General features: G+C 39.6%; 1 protein-coding gene across 1 annotated transcript in view; it reads right to left on the bottom strand.

Annotated features, from left to right (window-relative positions):
- LOC111148000 (potassium channel modulatory factor 1) overlaps nucleotides 1-17,515 on the bottom strand; it is an 85,173-nt gene that overhangs the window by 14,726 nt on the left and 52,932 nt on the right. Inside the window, exons 4-6 of the mRNA XM_022504332.1 lie at nucleotides 16,252-16,258; nucleotides 14,358-14,525; nucleotides 8,923-9,062 (exon numbers count right to left, since the gene is read on the bottom strand). Coding sequence (XP_022360040.1) covers nucleotides 8,923-9,062; nucleotides 14,358-14,525; nucleotides 16,252-16,258 — 315 coding nt within the window. The remainder of the gene's footprint in view (nucleotides 1-8,922; nucleotides 9,063-14,357; nucleotides 14,526-16,251; nucleotides 16,259-17,515) is intronic.

Genomic DNA, 17,515 nt, shown 5'->3' with positions numbered 1-17,515 from the left:
CCACATACCACATGGCTTCATCTGAAGCTAGACTGCAGCACCACAGCGAGATGGGTCTCGCACCAAAACCATTCAGCAGGTGCTGGGGAGGAGTTAGACCGGTTCTCTACCATGAGGCTGACCCACCTGGAAGCATCGTCCTCCTAGACCACTTGAAACTGCCCTTGAACTCAGATTCTGGGACACGACGCTTCTTGTTAACAGCAAACACTTTAAGAGAAGTAACTACCTTGCCAATTGGTATTTCTCAACTAGGATTCTGGATCACAAACTTGATAAACTCATTTATTGCTTTTATCTGACTAATTTTAGCTCCACGAAAAACACTTTCTTTTGAGTATTTGTTCAAGAGCTGTGATTTCAGCCGCTTAACCTGGGCTGAAGGTTAAGGCTGATCCTGGGGGTCCCAGGATGGAGCCCCTATTCGATTTGGGCTCTCTGCTCAGTGGGGAGCCTGCTTTCTCCTCCGCCTGCCACTCCCCCTGCTTATACTCCCTCTATCTGTCAAATAAATAAATAAATAAATAAACCTTAAAAAAAAAGGCAGTAGTTTCCCTTTATCATCTTCTATCATTACTTTCTGGCAACAGCGGATGTTTGATGCATCATTTCTCTGGCAACCGTGATCTTATTATGGTAGCACAGCTTCTTTGTCATTTCTTTTTGGGCCCTTTTTTGGATTCATTTTCATCCACACAATCATCCTGAATAGGCTCATCCTGTCTCAAAAGAACTACAGAATCACTCATATTCTACCATCCTTCCACTCCCAAATAACAGCCCACGTGTGTGGCATGATGATGAAGAAAGTAATGTTATTCCTCTGTACAAATGCCAAACCTTCCCTTGACTGTCCACCAACCCAAGGACAAATGTTCTGGTTTAAACGGTTCTCTATTATCTGGCCTCGCTCAGCTGATTCCATTTTATTTCCCACTATTTTCCACAATATTCAATGCCTTACCATCCCTTCTACTTCCTACATTTCTTTCTCAACACCCCATCTTAGTTTGTGTTGTCTCTTCCCTCTGAATAATGCCTTTCTTTCCCATTCTGTCCACTTTTTGAAATCATATCCATTTTTCAAAGCCTATGTAAAGTCACAAAGCCCTCTGACTTATTCTGTGTTATTCTCCAGTTTTGTCAAATCAGCTAGTTTGGTCTTAAGATGTGCCATAAAGGGGCATCTGGGTGGCTCAGTAGGTTAAGCCTCTGCTTTCAGCTCAGGCATGAATCTCAGGGTCCTGGGATTGAGCCCTGCAACGGGCTCTCTGCTCAGCAGGGAGCCTGCTTCCCCAGCTCTCTCTGCCTGCCTCTCTGCCTACTTGTGATCTCTCCCTCTGTGTCAAATAAATAAATAAAATCTTAAAAAAAAAATGTGCCATAAAGTTTTGTGTGGGGTGAGGCCCTATTTTAAGGTTGTTATGATAACAGCCATTGTGCCTTACTCCACGATTTAGGTACTTCAGGAAGCGGTATTTCACACTTTACATATTAAATGTAATGCTTTTGGTTAATACTTGGAGAGACATATTCAGAGTCATGAACATTAGTCTTGAGAAAGGCCAGTAAAGATCTCCCTTTCCAAGCTGTCCTTAGTAACTGACCCAGGAATGATCTAAAACAGACTTTCTTCTGACATTATCCTTCTGAAGGCAAAGAAGTGGGGTAAATGTTGTGTTCCCCTCATCCTCTTCCCGTTTTAACAACTCAGTTAATTTCTCTCAGGCACCCACACCTTTTCTCACGTAACACCTTTCTACAGCCCCCATTCTCCTGTTTCTTTGCTTTTTGTCCAGTCATCACTTGAACTTTCCTTCTCCTTTCCCCCATTCCTTGTTTTTTTCCTCTACTACAGCTCTGGGTCAAGTTGTGAAATTAACCATGGTTGAAAAGATGAAAGGTACTGCTCTTGTATCTGATGAGTTAGGGGTTCTGGAGCAAAATTAAGATGTAGTGCAGTTTGGGTGCTCAGTCAGTTAAGCATCTGACACTTGATTTCGGCTCATGTCATGATCTCAGGGTCATGAGACTGAGCCTAGCATTGGGCTCCCTGCCGAGTCTGCTTGAGATTCTCTCTCTCCTGTCCCTCTGCCCCTCCCCCCACTTGTGCTCTCTAAATAAAATAAATAAGTAAATAAGATCCTAAAAGAAAAAAAAAAAAAAAAGATGTAGTGAAGAATCATGCCACAGCTCTACTACCTTCATAAAAGCTGTTTATTTTTTCATTCTTATGCAAGTTTGCCCCCCTGCCACAAATACATATACACACACACACACATTGTAAGCACAAGGAAGATAAAAACACAATTTTATTATTATTTTTTTAAGATTCTATTTACTTATTTGACAGAGAGAGATCACAAGTAGGCAGAGAGGCAGGCAGAGAGAGACGGAGAAGCAGGCGCCCCTCTGAGCAGAGAGCCCTATATGGGGCTTAATCCCAGTACCCTGAGATCATGACCTGAGCCAAAGGCAGAGGCTTAACCTACTGAGCCACCCAGGCGCCCCAAAACACAATTTTAAGTCAAAGACTTTCCCTCTGTTGTTTAATACCATACTCACTTTCTAACATAAGGTTACATAGGCTTTCCCTAAGCTAGCTTTGAAATAAAATTCACCACATGCTGTGTTCTACCAACCTATGTGCTCACTGTGCTCTGGTTTTAAGCTAGGTGTCCAAAGGGCATTTACAAAAATAACTTTTTTTTAAAGATTTTATTTATTTATTTGACAGAGAGAGACAATGAGAGAAGGAACGCAAGCAGGGGGAGCAGGAGAGGGAGAAGCAGGCTTCCTGCTGAGCAGGGAGCCCGATGCGGGGCTTGATACCAGGACTCTGGGACCATGACCTAAGCCAAAGGCAGATACTTAACGACTGAGCCACCCAAGCGCCCTGTCTTCAAATAATCTTTTTAATCAGTTTTTGTTGTTTTATTGTTTTTATTTTGTTTTGTTTTATCTGTTTAAATCTGAGGGGTAGGTCAGGAAAAGAAGGAATGAGGAGAGAAGAGACAAAGCTGAAACCTGCTTGAAAAACTCTTCTGAGCCACCTTGTAATTTGCCAACAGTTGCCACAGAGCTCCATCTTTATACCATCCTCCCTACAAATCTTCCTACAAATCCTGCAGAACATTTCTTTGACCTGAAATTAGCTGTTTGGACACTGAACTAGACAAACCAGTACTTCAGAGGTCAAAGAAGAAACCAGATCAGTGGCTAAAGAAAAGAAGAATTCGAAATGAATGTGTCTGACAGCTGCTGTCTTAGCCAGTGCCCCCCTGCACATTAGGCATTGTTTCCATTCAGAAAACTGCCTGTCTCTCTTCCCCTACAGGATTTTAATTCAACTTCAACGTAGGAGAAAGTAGAAAGTAATGAAAAGCCTCTCAAATACCAGGCACAGATACCTTCCTAGAAAAGCTCTTATCTCGTTTTCTCAATAATTTCATAATTCCCTTCTTGGCTTTCATATCATCTTGAGAAACTGATTTCTCATAGAAACATCTCTTAAAAACATCATAACATATGCATACTGGATTATCCCAGAACAAACCTGGAACCTCTGTCTCCAGATAGGTGTCTCCTCTCATTTCCTCCCCGGTTCACAACCCAACACTCTGCCGGGATGCTAACGGCTCTATCACCCTTAAAATGGAAAGCACTATGATCTACTGGTTTTAAACAAGTAAATGTGTTCAAAATAACTATTATTTTAAAATATGCAAAGACAGCCAAACACTAAAGATAGAAAGAGGTGATTTATAAAACAGAAAGTGTTTTGGGTCAAAACCAACAAAAAGCACAAAAGATAAAAAGTACCAAACCCTAATCTTCTACAGTTTCTCTAGCTGAGTGCAGCTGAGCAGTGACAACATGGTTGCCTATAGCAACTGTATTTCTCAAATCCTATGTATTTCTCCACTATTATTAAATTTTATTATCCTTGTTAGTTCACATAAAAGCAGACAGCATCCGACTGCAGTCTTTGATAAAGAATGCAAGCAGCAGAAGTCAAAGCCTATTTTTTTTTTAAATGTATTTGGCTTTTAAATGCTTACCTTTTCTGATTATCTAATTAAAAGGGTAAACGTGAATTAGAGTATTTAAGAAAGTATATAAAATTAAATTAGAAGATTTATAAAAACTGCGGTTCACTCCACCATTATTACTCCTAATAAGGAAATAAATGTGTTAGGAAGTTAGTTCTATATACGTACATATCAAAATAGTCTCTTGGGGTGCCTGGGTGGCTCACTTCAGTTAAGCACCTACTTTTGGCTCAGGTCATGATCCCAGGGTCCTGAGATTGAGCCCTGCGTCCCTGCATCGGGCTCCTTGCTCAGAGGGAAGTCTGCTTCTCCCTCTCCCTCTGCACTCCCTCACACAGCTTGTGTTCTCTCTCTCTTGCTCTGCCCCCTTTCTCTCAAATAAATAAAATATTAAAAAAATAAAATAGGGGCGCCTGGGTGGCTCAGTGGGTTAAGTCTCTGCCTTCGGCTCAGGTCGTAGTCTCAGGGTCCTGGGATCGAGCCCCACATCAGGCTCTCTGCTCAGAAGGGAGCCTGCTTCCCCCTCTCTCTCTGCCTGCCTCTCTGCCTTCTTGTGATTTCTCTCAGTGTCAAATAAATAAATAAAATCTTTAAAAAAACAACAAAAATAAAATAAAATGGTCTCTCAATGAAATACAGATACATTGATAGTAAGTCTCAAAAGTCCCATAGACAATTTAAAACATGTTGCACTTCTCACAGCTGTCATGCATAAATCATATCTATCAATGTTAATCTGGTTTGCAGATTTGATCTAATACTTTCCTGCTTGTTTAATTTAGAGATCAAATGCATCTAATTGTTTATATACAAACTGCCACAACAGTGATGATAATTTCTATTTTGTGCTCTATGACACTCAAACAACTATTTAAATATAAATAAGTATCAGCTAATACCGATTATTCTGAATCATTAAAAATGACTTAAAGGTCCTTTTATGCTCTTACTTTTCTCCATAATAACTGTCACTGTTAAAGTTTAGGTATGTACGTACGTATGTGATCTGCTCCAACTCCCCACCCTGAGATGGAGAGTCGCATGTTCTTCCAACCCACCCAGCCAAGGGCCACAGGAGTTATCACTCAAAATAAAACCGTCTCAAGTCAGACTGTGGGAAATTTCCAAAAACCATTCTTTCTCCTTGATTTTGATTTCTTATAAATCACAGTAACACAGTAAAACCACGCTATTTTTAAATATATTTCATTCTGTTATGAACACATCTAGGTCTTCATTAAAAAGGGAGGGTAATGTATCATTCACATAAAGGAAGAGAATTCAAACGCTTTCTCCTTGATTTTGATTTCTTATAAATCACAGAACACAGTAAAACCACGCTATTTCAAATATATTTCATTCTGTTATGAACACATCTAGGTCTTCATTAAAAAGGGAGGGTAATGTATCATTCACATAAAGGAAGAGAATTCAAACGCTGGCCACTGCCCCAACCCCCGTTCTGGAGGGCGATGAAAATGAACAGATACATCAAATGAAAAACAGAAAGCAAAAATTTTCCAGCAATGACTTATTTGAGCCCTGCGGTTCTGTTCATAATTTCTGGAAGTGGGAAGAAAATGTTGGTAAACAAAAAAGTGCTGTTATCTTAATATTCTACATATTATTCTAATATTCTACATAATATTCTATGCTTAATAGCATAATATTCTACAGATAAATTAGAAGAGATTTACTAAAGGAAGGAGTGAAGATGATTAACTACGTATCATTAATGAAACGTTGCAGCGTGTTTCATCTAAAAGCAACAAAATCCCTGAAGGCTTTCTAGTTAGGGGCAGTGCAAGCTCAAATGGAAGATCGAAGAAAAATCTCAGAAGTTTTTTCTCAGTTCCCTCCTACATCCAAAGAAAAGTTTTTCTACCTACCATGTTTCTTCCGCCATCCCAACACTTCCTCAATAATCCATATTTGCAAATCGCATTTGACCACGATTGCTCACCTCTACTACCAGATTGATGGAATTTAAAATTACATACTGCGCTCCTTCCCCTCTTAATTCTTCCCACAACCAAAATCCAGTTAACTAACCCCATCTACCAACTCCCAGGGATTTTAAGAACTCATGCTTAATTTCAAAATCAAACTGTTTATCATATTTGGTGTAACTCCTGAGATTATACCCAATCTGCCTCTTACATTTTAACTAGTCATCACCTTCACTATGCATTCTATATCAGATGTTGTTTTTCACAGTATCTGGCTCTGAAGGTCCTTTCCATACCCTCAAAACCAAAAGTCTCTTGAGTAACTGCAAATTAATCTTAAGAATGGAGGCAAATCAGAGATTGGGGCCTTAGAGTCCCTAGCTGAGAAAGGAAACAAAAATATAGACAAGGTTACAAAGTTGTCTACAAAGTTGTTTTGGAAATTAACCTTCAGTAGACTTTCTTGCTAGCTGTGTCAGGTATCAGTAAATGCTTATTACTGGTAACAAGGACACCTGCAGTGACATAGCCTCTTGCCCCTACATGTTCCAGATGGATGCTGGTTAGAGGAGTGAGATCCTTAAGTCCTCTAGGAAGATACAAACAGCTGGCCTAGAGGACACATGCAGGGAACACAGGGGCAAAAGAAGACAGCACACTGCACGCTGAGCATTCAGAAAGAAAACTGTACAACAGGAAGAGAAAAGGAGAGACAGTTAATTGTTAAATGAATACAGTCCCCTACCAAAATGATGAGTCATTCTTGAAATCCAGAACTTTTCCATGTTTGACTAACCATGACTTTGGCAAAACACTGCAATGGGGGGTGGAGTACACCTAGCAAGGGGACACCTAGTAACATCACCCGGACATTTATACAACTGTAATGTTATGAGAGCTGATAATATGCTCCAAACGTGTATGGAGAGCCACTGAAAATATTTAATAACTGGGGTGGCACAGGCACTAGTCCTCCAGCAATGGAGAGTAGTCAGGAAGCCATACATGGTGCAGCCTGGGACTGAGGAGGACATGACTTATGTGAAGAAAAAACCCTGTCCTTCATATCAAAGATTCTTGCTTACTTGCCGTTTTTCACTTGAAATGCCTGGGTGGAAACACCCAGTGGCAGATGTAGTGTTCATGCAGACTAGGGGCTGATGAGGAGGCAACAATCCCTAAAATACTCTACCAACATCATTCGAAAAACAGTAAGGCCACTGTCTTGAGCTATGTACTGAAAGCCTGTGAACTTTCCAGGTACATACTGAACAGGACTTCTGAGAGACACACCACGATATCATTTGTAGACAGCAAGTATTTAATTTTCAAACCATGGATCAGGTATAGAGGAGTGTAAACAAATTTTGAGTGTTTACTCTTAGGAAAAAAATAAAGGCAAAGCTGCTGAGGCAGACCTACTGATTCTTATTTTAAAGAATTAGCCTTTCATTCATGGAAAGGACTTAACTTTCTGCTAGATTCTCCCATTGCGGATGCAGAATACCGAGTAGCCTTCCTGTCTGGGTGGAGTGATGAATGCACTGTACCAGGACCTACCGCCTAGTAACAATTTTAAGAATGCCTCCTTCAGTGGGGACACCCCTCTCTACTGTATCTAGGTAACTAAAGTACCCAAACTTCAAAGAAATTAAGTCAAAAAGAAATTACTCCCAATTTCCTCCAACAACCAGGACAGAGATGCAATCAAGCCCACATTCCTCAGACTGGTACCTGGGACTGTTCCCGAAGGAAGTAAAGTCACCTTTACAGAAGAAGAACAGATTAAGAACAGTAGTAAAACGTGACAACAGTTTTCTGAGGCTGCAAGACGGTGCAAGACGAGAGCAGTTCTGAGCTGCTAGGTAGTAAGATTTGGCTGGAGGACAAACGTAATGTAAATTTACCAAATGTTTGAACTATAAATCTCTTGAGCAACTTTAAGCATCCAGCTAAGCAGTGTAAACGGGAATAGAAGTGAACCTGAATTACACACAAGTGTAACAGCAGAGCTGTAGCCAAGAGAAAAGAGGACAGTGGTTAAGTAGGGACTCTACAACCTGGAGGGACTCTGGCTGAGTTCAAACACCTGGCTCTGCCCCTTAGTAGCCGTGTGTCCCTGGACACACTATTTCTCTTGAGCTTTCAGCTAATTTGGTTTGAGTACACTTAGGGGCTTATTAGTTGATGCAATGTGCAACTGCTTGTGCCAAAATTCTCCAAATTCCAGAACCAGAGTTCCACCTCTCATCTCTTACTTTATTTACTATTACCCATGGTAAAGGCGGGTGTACCTTATCATTTCTTAAAAGTTGAGTATATGCTGACTCAGATGTCAAATAAAATATCCAAAAGGCTTTCAAGGCAAGATTTTCTTTGTGCATTATTCTAAGTCCTTGGTTTTTAGCCAAAGGGGAAAATTAGAGTAGGAGGAATTTCTAAGGACCTTACAGCTTTGATCTGATGAAAACTGAGTAAGTGATCTGTTACAATGAGATGGAACAAAGGATTACTATACTTAATGACTTAAGATTTAAAAATTTTCTTACGAGGGTTTCCTCATCGAAGAGAAATGAAGCAGGTAGCAAGAATACTCTAGAAAGAGCTATGCTGCAGGCTGCGGTGCTTTCACCCTGTGCACAGGGCATTTGCTAAGGGCTCCTGAATTTGGTGAAGATTCCACACCGCACTTTTGGCAACAGGGTAAGAAAGGGTAGTGTGAACAAATGAAGCGTGCTATCTTGCACATGTGCAGCCTCCAAGGATGTGTAAAACTTGCTGTTAAAAGATAATTTTAATAACTATTATGCCAACAGTATCAGTCCACTTAGCAGGAGATAAGCTGACAGTGACCTAGCTTTATTTTTGTAGAAATAATGTACTTCAACACATCCTTTTAGACACAAGGCTGCTTCACTTACCACTTCTGTTGATGTTTCTGCATGTTCAGAAGTAACATGTTCTTGAAGAGATGTCTCCGTATAGCCCATTTTTCCACAATAGGGACAAGTAAAAGACTGTGGCTGCTCTACAGAGAAAGCTTCCCCACCATAGTATAAATCTGAAAAATAACGTGGAGTTGTAGTAAGAAATAATTATTGGTTTTTTTGGTTTTTTTTTAACCTTTTTGTTTTTTACTACATAAAAATGTAAACAGAAGGTACAGTAACGTAACACAGAAGTATGCGTGAAATCTCCACAACAACCTTACTCTGTCAAGGAGTGCTTGGGAACCTCTCTTACTTATGCAACATCCTTATTCTTCCTGGACTCTGTGACACCCCTCCAAAATTTCTTTTCTACCCATATAGCTATTATTGCCTTAAGAGAAAAATAAAGCAAATAACTTCTAATATCTTCATTTAATTTTGATTTTTTTTTTTTTTTTTGGAAGACTTTAAGTAATCTCTACACCCAAGGTGGGGCTCAAACTCATGACCCCAAGATCAAGAGTCACACGCTCTTCTGACTGAGCCAGCCAGGCACCCTCTCCCTTCATTTAATTTTGAAACAGCTCTCATTTCACATCTAGTTCTAATTTTATTGTAATTTATTTTTTCTTTATCTCTTATGTGCAGCAATGCCAATCTCACCACAAGGAATTAGCAGGGTGAGGGGCGCCTCACGGCTCAATTGGTGGAGTATGTGTGACTCTTGATTTTGGGATTGTGAGTTCAAGCCCCATGCTGTGTGTAGAGATTACTTAAAAATAAAATCTTAAAAGAAAAAAAAAAACAATCAGCAGGGTGTATCCTGATAGAAGAACACAAGTGCTCATAGTATGCGACTACGATCAATACGCCAACTCCCAGATGCAGTTACCTGTCTAAAGCACACACCATTCCTACAGCAGGAGGGACCCGAGGCATTCAGTTCTTGTAAAATGCTAACGTGAATGGAGCACTACCACAACATACTCTGTCCAAACTGGTTACTGAAGAACCAACCAATTAAAGATATTCCATGCAAATAATTTGTTTGCCTCATACATTTCAAGTTCTATTTTTCTCCATTAGTAGTACAAAAGGAAATACAATTGCAAGTATATTTAGTATGTTACGTCCCTTCATTATAAAGAACTATATGTAACATGACACAAATGCTTAATAAGATACAACCATTTTTGTGAGAAGAGAAAATGAAAGAGTATTCACTACATGACAGATTTGTTCACATTCGTTTTTAGGAAGATTCAGACTATCTTGAAAATATTTACCCATTTATTATATGCATAAGACTTGCCAGGTGGATTTGGGGTAGATGGGGATAAATATATAAAAATGAATAAAACTTGTTCCCCTGATAAAGGGCACATACAAGAAACCCATAGCTAACATCATACTTATTGGTGAAAAGACTGATGTCTTCCTCCCTAAGACCTGGAACAAGATAAAAATGTCCATTCTTTTAAAGATGTCCAATTGTTAAAAGATTATTATTTTAAAGATTATTATTGTTTTAAAGATTATTTGAGAGAGAGAATGCACTCAGGAAAGAGGGGCAAAGGGAGAGGGAGAGAGACTCTCAAGCAGACTCCATGTGAGCCCAAGGTGGGGCTGGATCCCAAGATCCCAAGACCTGAGCCAAAACCAAGAGTCAGAAGCTCAACCAACTGAGCCACCCATGCAGCCCAACTCTCGCCATTTCTATTCATTATTTTCTGGAGGGTCATTAGGCATTAGGCAAGGAAACAAAATGAAAAGCAGCTAGATGATGGGGCGCCTGGGTGGTTCAGTTGTTAAGGTCTGCCTTTAGCTCAGGTCATGATTCCAGTGTCCTGGGATCAAGCCCCGCATTGGGCTCCTTCCTTGGCGGATGTCTCCTTCTCCCTCTCCCACTCCCCGTTTCTGTTCCCTCTCTCGGTCAAATAAATAAATAAAATCTTTAAAAAAAAGAAAAAAAGAAAGAAAAGCAGCTACATGCAAAGGAAGAAGTAAAACCATCTAGCATCTGCCTCTCAGTTTTGGCTCAGGTCATGATCTCATGGGTCATGGGACTGAGACCCACTTCAGGTTCTGCACTCAAAAGTTCTCTCCCTCTGCCCCTCCCTGCCCCCCCTCTCTCTTAAAATAAATAAATATTGGGGCGCCTGGGTGGTTCAGTGGGTTAAAGCGTCTGCCTTTGGCTCAGGTCATGATCCCAGGGTCCTGGGATCAAGCCCCGCATTGGGCTCTCTGCTTGGTCGGGAGCCTGCTTTCCTTCCTCTCTCTCTGCCTGTCTCTCTGCCTACTTGTGATCTCTGTCTGTCAAATAAATAAATAAAATCTAATAAATAAATAAATAAATAAATATTATTTTAAAAAAAAAAAAGGGAATGTGATATGGTGAGTGCTGTGAAATGTGTAAGCCTGGCGATTCACAGACCTGTACCCCTGGGGCAAATAATATATTATATGCTAATAAAAATAATTAATTAAAAAAAAGGAGAAAATGCTAAAAAAATCCACTAAAAAACTATTAGAATAAACAACAAAAACATTATAGGATATAAAATCTATGTACAAAAACCAATTGTTCTACTATACACTTGCAGTGAACAATCTAAAAGTAAAATTTTTAAAATCCATTTACAATAACAAAAAGAATAAAATACTTAGAAACACATTTAATGAAAGAAGTATAAAACTTATCCTCTGGTAACTACAAAACTTTGTTGGAAAATATCAAAGATGACCTAAATAAATGGAAAAACATCTCATGTTTATGGACTGGTAGACTTAATACCGTTGCTCTCCAAAGCGATCTACAGATTCAAAACAATCCCCATCAAAATCCCCGTTGGCCTCTTTGCAGAAATTTGATGAGCTGATCCTAAAATTCTTTCATAGAAACTCAAAGGGTTTAGAATACCCAAAACAATCTTGAAAGAAACAAAAACAAAACAAAACAAAACTGGAAGACTCATGCTTGTCAATTTCAAAGCTTACTATAAGCTTATAGTAATTAAGATAGTGTGGTACTGGCATAAAGAAAGATATAAATCAATGAAATAGACTGAGAGTCTAGGACTAGACACATTTATGGTCCACCAACTTTTCTTTTTTAATAGCTTTACTGACATATCTTAAACACATAAAAATTGTGTATACTTATGGTATACAAATTGATGTTTTGATACATGTACATACTGTGAAAAGATCACCAAAATCAGGCTAACATAACAACCACCTCTACAAAGTTACCTGTATGTGTGTGTTGAAAAGATTTAAGATCTATCCTCTCCAAAAATTTCAGTTATACAATATTGTTAACTATGGTCATCATACCAAATATATCAGCTCTCTAGAGCTTATTCATCTTGCATAATAGAACTCTGTACCTTGTGACCAACATCACCCCATCTCCCCAACCTTACTTCAGGTCAATCGATTTTTAACAAGAATGCCAAAGCAATTCGTTGGATAAACAAAAGTCTTTTTCAACACATGATGCTGGAATGATTGGGTATCCATATGCAAAAAATGGTCTACCTCATCATTCCATGTACAAAAATTAATGCAACATGGATCAAAGATCTAAAGGTAAAAGCTAAAACAATAAAACTCTTAGAAGAAAACATTGTTTTAAATCTTCATCATCTTAGATTGGCCAACGGTTTTTTAGATGTGATACCAAAAACATAACAAAAGAAAAGATAACCTGGACATCATCAAAATTATAACTTCTGGGGCACCTGCGTGGCTCAGTGGGTTAAAGCTTCTGCCTTCGGCTCAGGTCATGATCCTGGGGTCTGGGATCGAGCCCCGCATCGGGCTCTCTGCTCAGCAGGGAGCCTACCTCCTCCTCTCTCTCTGCCTGCCTCTCTTCCTACTTGTGATCTCTGTCTGTCAAATAAATAAATAAAATCTTTAAAAAAAAGAAAAAATTAAAACTTCTGTGCTTTAAAACACACATCAAAAAAGTGAAGACACAGGGTGCCTGGGTGGCTCAGTCAGTCAAGTGTCCAACTCTTGATCTCAGGGCCCTGAGTTCAAGCCTTGCATCAGGCTCCACACCGGACGGGGAGCCTAGTTTTATAAATAAATAAAAGTCGGGGATGGGGGGGCTGGGTGGCTCAGTTGGTTAAAAAGTTACCTTTGGCTCAGGTCATAATCCCAGGGTCCTGCGGTGGAGCCCTGCATCAGGCTCAGCAGGGAGCCTCCTTCTCCCTCTCCCTCCCACTCTGCCTACTTGTCCCCTCTCTCTGTGTCAAATAAATAAATAAAATCTTAGAAAAAAAAAAAAAGTGAAAAGACTCATGGAATGCAAGAAAATTTCTGCAAATCATCTACCTGATAAGGAACTTGTATAAAGAGTATACAAGGAACTATTAAAACTCAGTAATAAAAAAGACATATTACCCAATTTAAAAATGGGCAAAGGATCTGAACTGTTATTTCTCCAATGCAGATCTACTGCATGACCAGTTAAGCATAAGAAAAGATGGTCACTATCATTAGCCATCAGAGAAACACGAATCAAAACCCTGTGAGAGGGGCACCTGGGTGGCTCATTGGTTTAAGCCTCTGCCCTTGGCTCAGGTCATGATCTCAGGGTCCTTGGATCGAGCCCCACATTGGGCTCTCGGCTCAGCGGGGAGCCTGCTTCCCCCCCCCTCTCTCTGCCTGGCTCTCTGCCTACTTGTGATCCCTCTCTGTCAAATAAATAACACCTTAAAAAACAAACAAACAAACAAACAAACAAAAAAAACATGAGAGGGGTGCCTGGGCGGCTCAGTGGGTTAAGCCTCTGCCTTCGGCTCAGGTCGTGATCTCAGGGTCCTGGGATCCAGCCCTGCATCAGGCTCTCTGCTCAGCGGGGAGCCTGCTTCCTGCCTCTCTCTTTGCCTCTCTGCCTACTTGTGATCTCTCTCTCTGTGTCAAATAGATAAATAAAATCTTTAAAAAAAAAACCCGAAACAACAAAAAACCCATGAGATACTACCTCACAGCAACTGTGATGGCTGTAAACAGAAAGATAACAAGTGCTGACTAGGTAAGAAATTACAGCATGAAACATTTATAGCTTTTCTTATTACTTAATAAGGTCTTCTAATCAACTGTAGAAACAGTCTGCTTTCTGATAATCAGAGCAAGAATACTGTATGCTGTTGGCAAGAACAGTCCATTGGCTTTACTCCTTCTATGCTGAAGCACTCTTCCATCTCAGACCTTATCAGTTTTACAGATCTCTGAATGGCTTTCATGAACAATTAAGCTATGATTAAGAGAATTATTTAGAATATAGAAGTAAGATTCATGTTATTTTTAATGTATCCTATTGGCAAGAGTCTTAGAACATTTTGCCTTTCCTTTTTCACACACATACACACAAATTTCTAGATGACAACCCATTAGAATGTGAACTAAATACATACCAAAATCTACTCTTGTTAATATGCACTGCATCGGGTGGTCAGTTGTATGCCTTGTTGTTGTTGCACCACTTTCATAACAAGATGCACAAAGATCGTAATCGTAGCAAATTAAACACTTATATCTGCGACCTCGAAAATTTCCTTTTAAACATGCATCACAGCTGACACCTATTAAAAAAAGAAATATCATTAATTAGCAACTGTAATAGGCCAAACTCCATTTCATTTTTATAAAATTTTTAAGGTACATATTTAACCCCATATTTCCTTCCCAAAATGACTAGAAACAACATAGTAAAATGTTCTAAGAATTTCCAACAATATGGTGGATCTGTTACTCTGATTTACATTCCTAATGAAAATAACTTTAAAAAATTATGGCATTTCATTTGTGACGACGTGGATGGAACTAGAGGGTATCATGCTTAGCGAAATCAGTCAATCAGAGAAAGACAACTATCATATGATCTCCCTCATATGAGGGAGAGGAGATGCAACATGGGGGGTTAAGGGGGTAGGAGAAGAGTAAATGAAACAAAATATATTTCATTCTGTTATGAACACATCTAGGTCTTCATTAAAAAGGGAGGGTAATGTATCATTCACATAAAGGAAGAGAATTCAAACGCTTTCTCCTTGATTTTGATTTCTTATAAATCACAGAACACAGTAAAACCACGCTATTTCAAATATATTTCATTCTGTTATGAACACATCTAGGTCTTCATTAAAAAGGGAGGGTAATGTATCATTCACATAAAGGAAGAGAATTCAAACGCTGGCCACTGCCCCAACCCCCGTTCTGGAGGGCGATGAAAATGAACAGATACATCAAATGAAAAACAGAAAGCAAAAATTTTCCAGCAATGACTTATTTGAGCCCTGCGGTTCTGTTCATAATTTCTGGAAGTGGGAAGAAAATGTTGGTAAACAAAAAAGTGCTGTTATCTTAATATTCTACATATTATTCTAATATTCTACATAATATTCTATGCTTAATAGCATAATATTCTACAGATAAATTAGAAGAGATTTACTAAAGGAAGGAGTGAAGATGATTAACTACGTATCATTAATGAAACGTTGCAGCGTGTTTCATCTAAAAGCAACAAAATCCCTGAAGGCTTTCTAGTTAGGGGCAGTGCAAGCTCAAATGGAAGATCGAAGAAAAATCTCAGAAGTTTTTTCTCAGTTCCCTCCTACATCCAAAGAAAAGTTTTTCTACCTACCATGTTTCTTCCGCCATCCCAACACTTCCTCAATAATCCATATTTGCAAATCGCATTTGACCACGATTGCTCACCTCTACTACCAGATTGATGGAATTTAAAATTACATACTGCGCTCCTTCCCCTCTTAATTCTTCCCACAACCAAAATCCAGTTAACTAACCCCATCTACCAACTCCCAGGGATTTTAAGAACTCATGCTTAATTTCAAAATCAAACTGTTTATCATATTTGGTGTAACTCCTGAGATTATACCCAATCTGCCTCTTACATTTTAACTAGTCATCACCTTCACTATGCATTCTATATCAGATGTTGTTTTTCACAGTATCTGGCTCTGAAGGTCCTTTCCATACCCTCAAAACCAAAAGTCTCTTGAGTAACTGCAAATTAATCTTAAGAATGGAGGCAAATCAGAGATTGGGGCCTTAGAGTCCCTAGCTGAGAAAGGAAACAAAAATATAGACAAGGTTACAAAGTTGTCTACAAAGTTGTTTTGGAAATTAACCTTCAGTAGACTTTCTTGCTAGCTGTGTCAGGTATCAGTAAATGCTTATTACTGGTAACAAGGACACCTGCAGTGACATAGCCTCTTGCCCCTACATGTTCCAGATGGATGCTGGTTAGAGGAGTGAGATCCTTAAGTCCTCTAGGAAGATACAAACAGCTGGCCTAGAGGACACATGCAGGGAACACAGGGGCAAAAGAAGACAGCACACTGCACGCTGAGCATTCAGAAAGAAAACTGTACAACAGGAAGAGAAAAGGAGAGACAGTTAATTGTTAAATGAATACAGTCCCCTACCAAAATGATGAGTCATTCTTGAAATCCAGAACTTTTCCATGTTTGACTAACCATGACTTTGGCAAAACACTGCAATGGGGGGTGGAGTACACCTAGCAAGGGGACACCTAGTAACATCACCCGGACATTTATACAACTGTAATGTTATGAGAGCTGATAATATGCTCCAAACGTGTATGGAGAGCCACTGAAAATATTTAATAACTGGGGTGGCACAGGCACTAGTCCTCCAGCAATGGAGAGTAGTCAGGAAGCCATACATGGTGCAGCCTGGGACTGAGGAGGACATGACTTATGTGAAGAAAAAACCCTGTCCTTCATATCAAAGATTCTTGCTTACTTGCCGTTTTTCACTTGAAATGCCTGGGTGGAAACACCCAGTGGCAGATGTAGTGTTCATGCAGACTAGGGGCTGATGAGGAGGCAACAATCCCTAAAATACTCTACCAACATCATTCGAAAAACAGTAAGGCCACTGTCTTGAGCTATGTACTGAAAGCCTGTGAACTTTCCAGGTACATACTGAACAGGACTTCTGAGAGACACACCACGATATCATTTGTAGACAGCAAGTATTTAATTTTCAAACCATGGATCAGGTATAGAGGAGTGTAAACAAATTTTGAGTGTTTACTCTTAGGAAAAAAATAAAGGCAAAGCTGCTGAGGCAGACCTACTGATTCTTATTTTAAAGAATTAGCCTTTCATTCATGGAAAGGACTTAACTTTCTGCTAGATTCTCCCATTGCGGATGCAGAATACCGAGTAGCCTTCCTGTCTGGGTGGAGTGATGAATGCACTGTACCAGGACCTACCGCCTAGTAACAATTTTAAGAATGCCTCCTTCAGTGGGGACACCCCTCTCTACTGTATCTAGGTAACTAAAGTACCCAAACTTCAAAGAAATTAAGTCAAAAAGAAATTACTCCCAATTTCCTCCAACAACCAGGACAGAGATGCAATCAAGCCCACATTCCTCAGACTGGTACCTGGGACTGTTCCCGAAGGAAGTAAAGTCACCTTTACAGAAGAAGAACAGATTAAGAACAGTAGTAAAACGTGACAACAGTTTTCTGAGGCTGCAAGACGGTGCAAGACGAGAGCAGTTCTGAGCTGCTAGGTAG

The sequence above is a fragment of the Enhydra lutris genome, unplaced genomic scaffold, assembly GCF_002288905.1.
Source record: "Enhydra lutris kenyoni isolate GAN:26980312 unplaced genomic scaffold, ASM228890v2 scaffoldscaffold18, whole genome shotgun sequence".
In the NCBI taxonomy this organism is placed as follows: domain Eukaryota; kingdom Metazoa; phylum Chordata; class Mammalia; order Carnivora; family Mustelidae; genus Enhydra; species Enhydra lutris.
The sequence above is the reverse complement of the archived record's forward strand: the minus strand, read 5'-3'. Positions and strand labels throughout refer to the sequence as shown.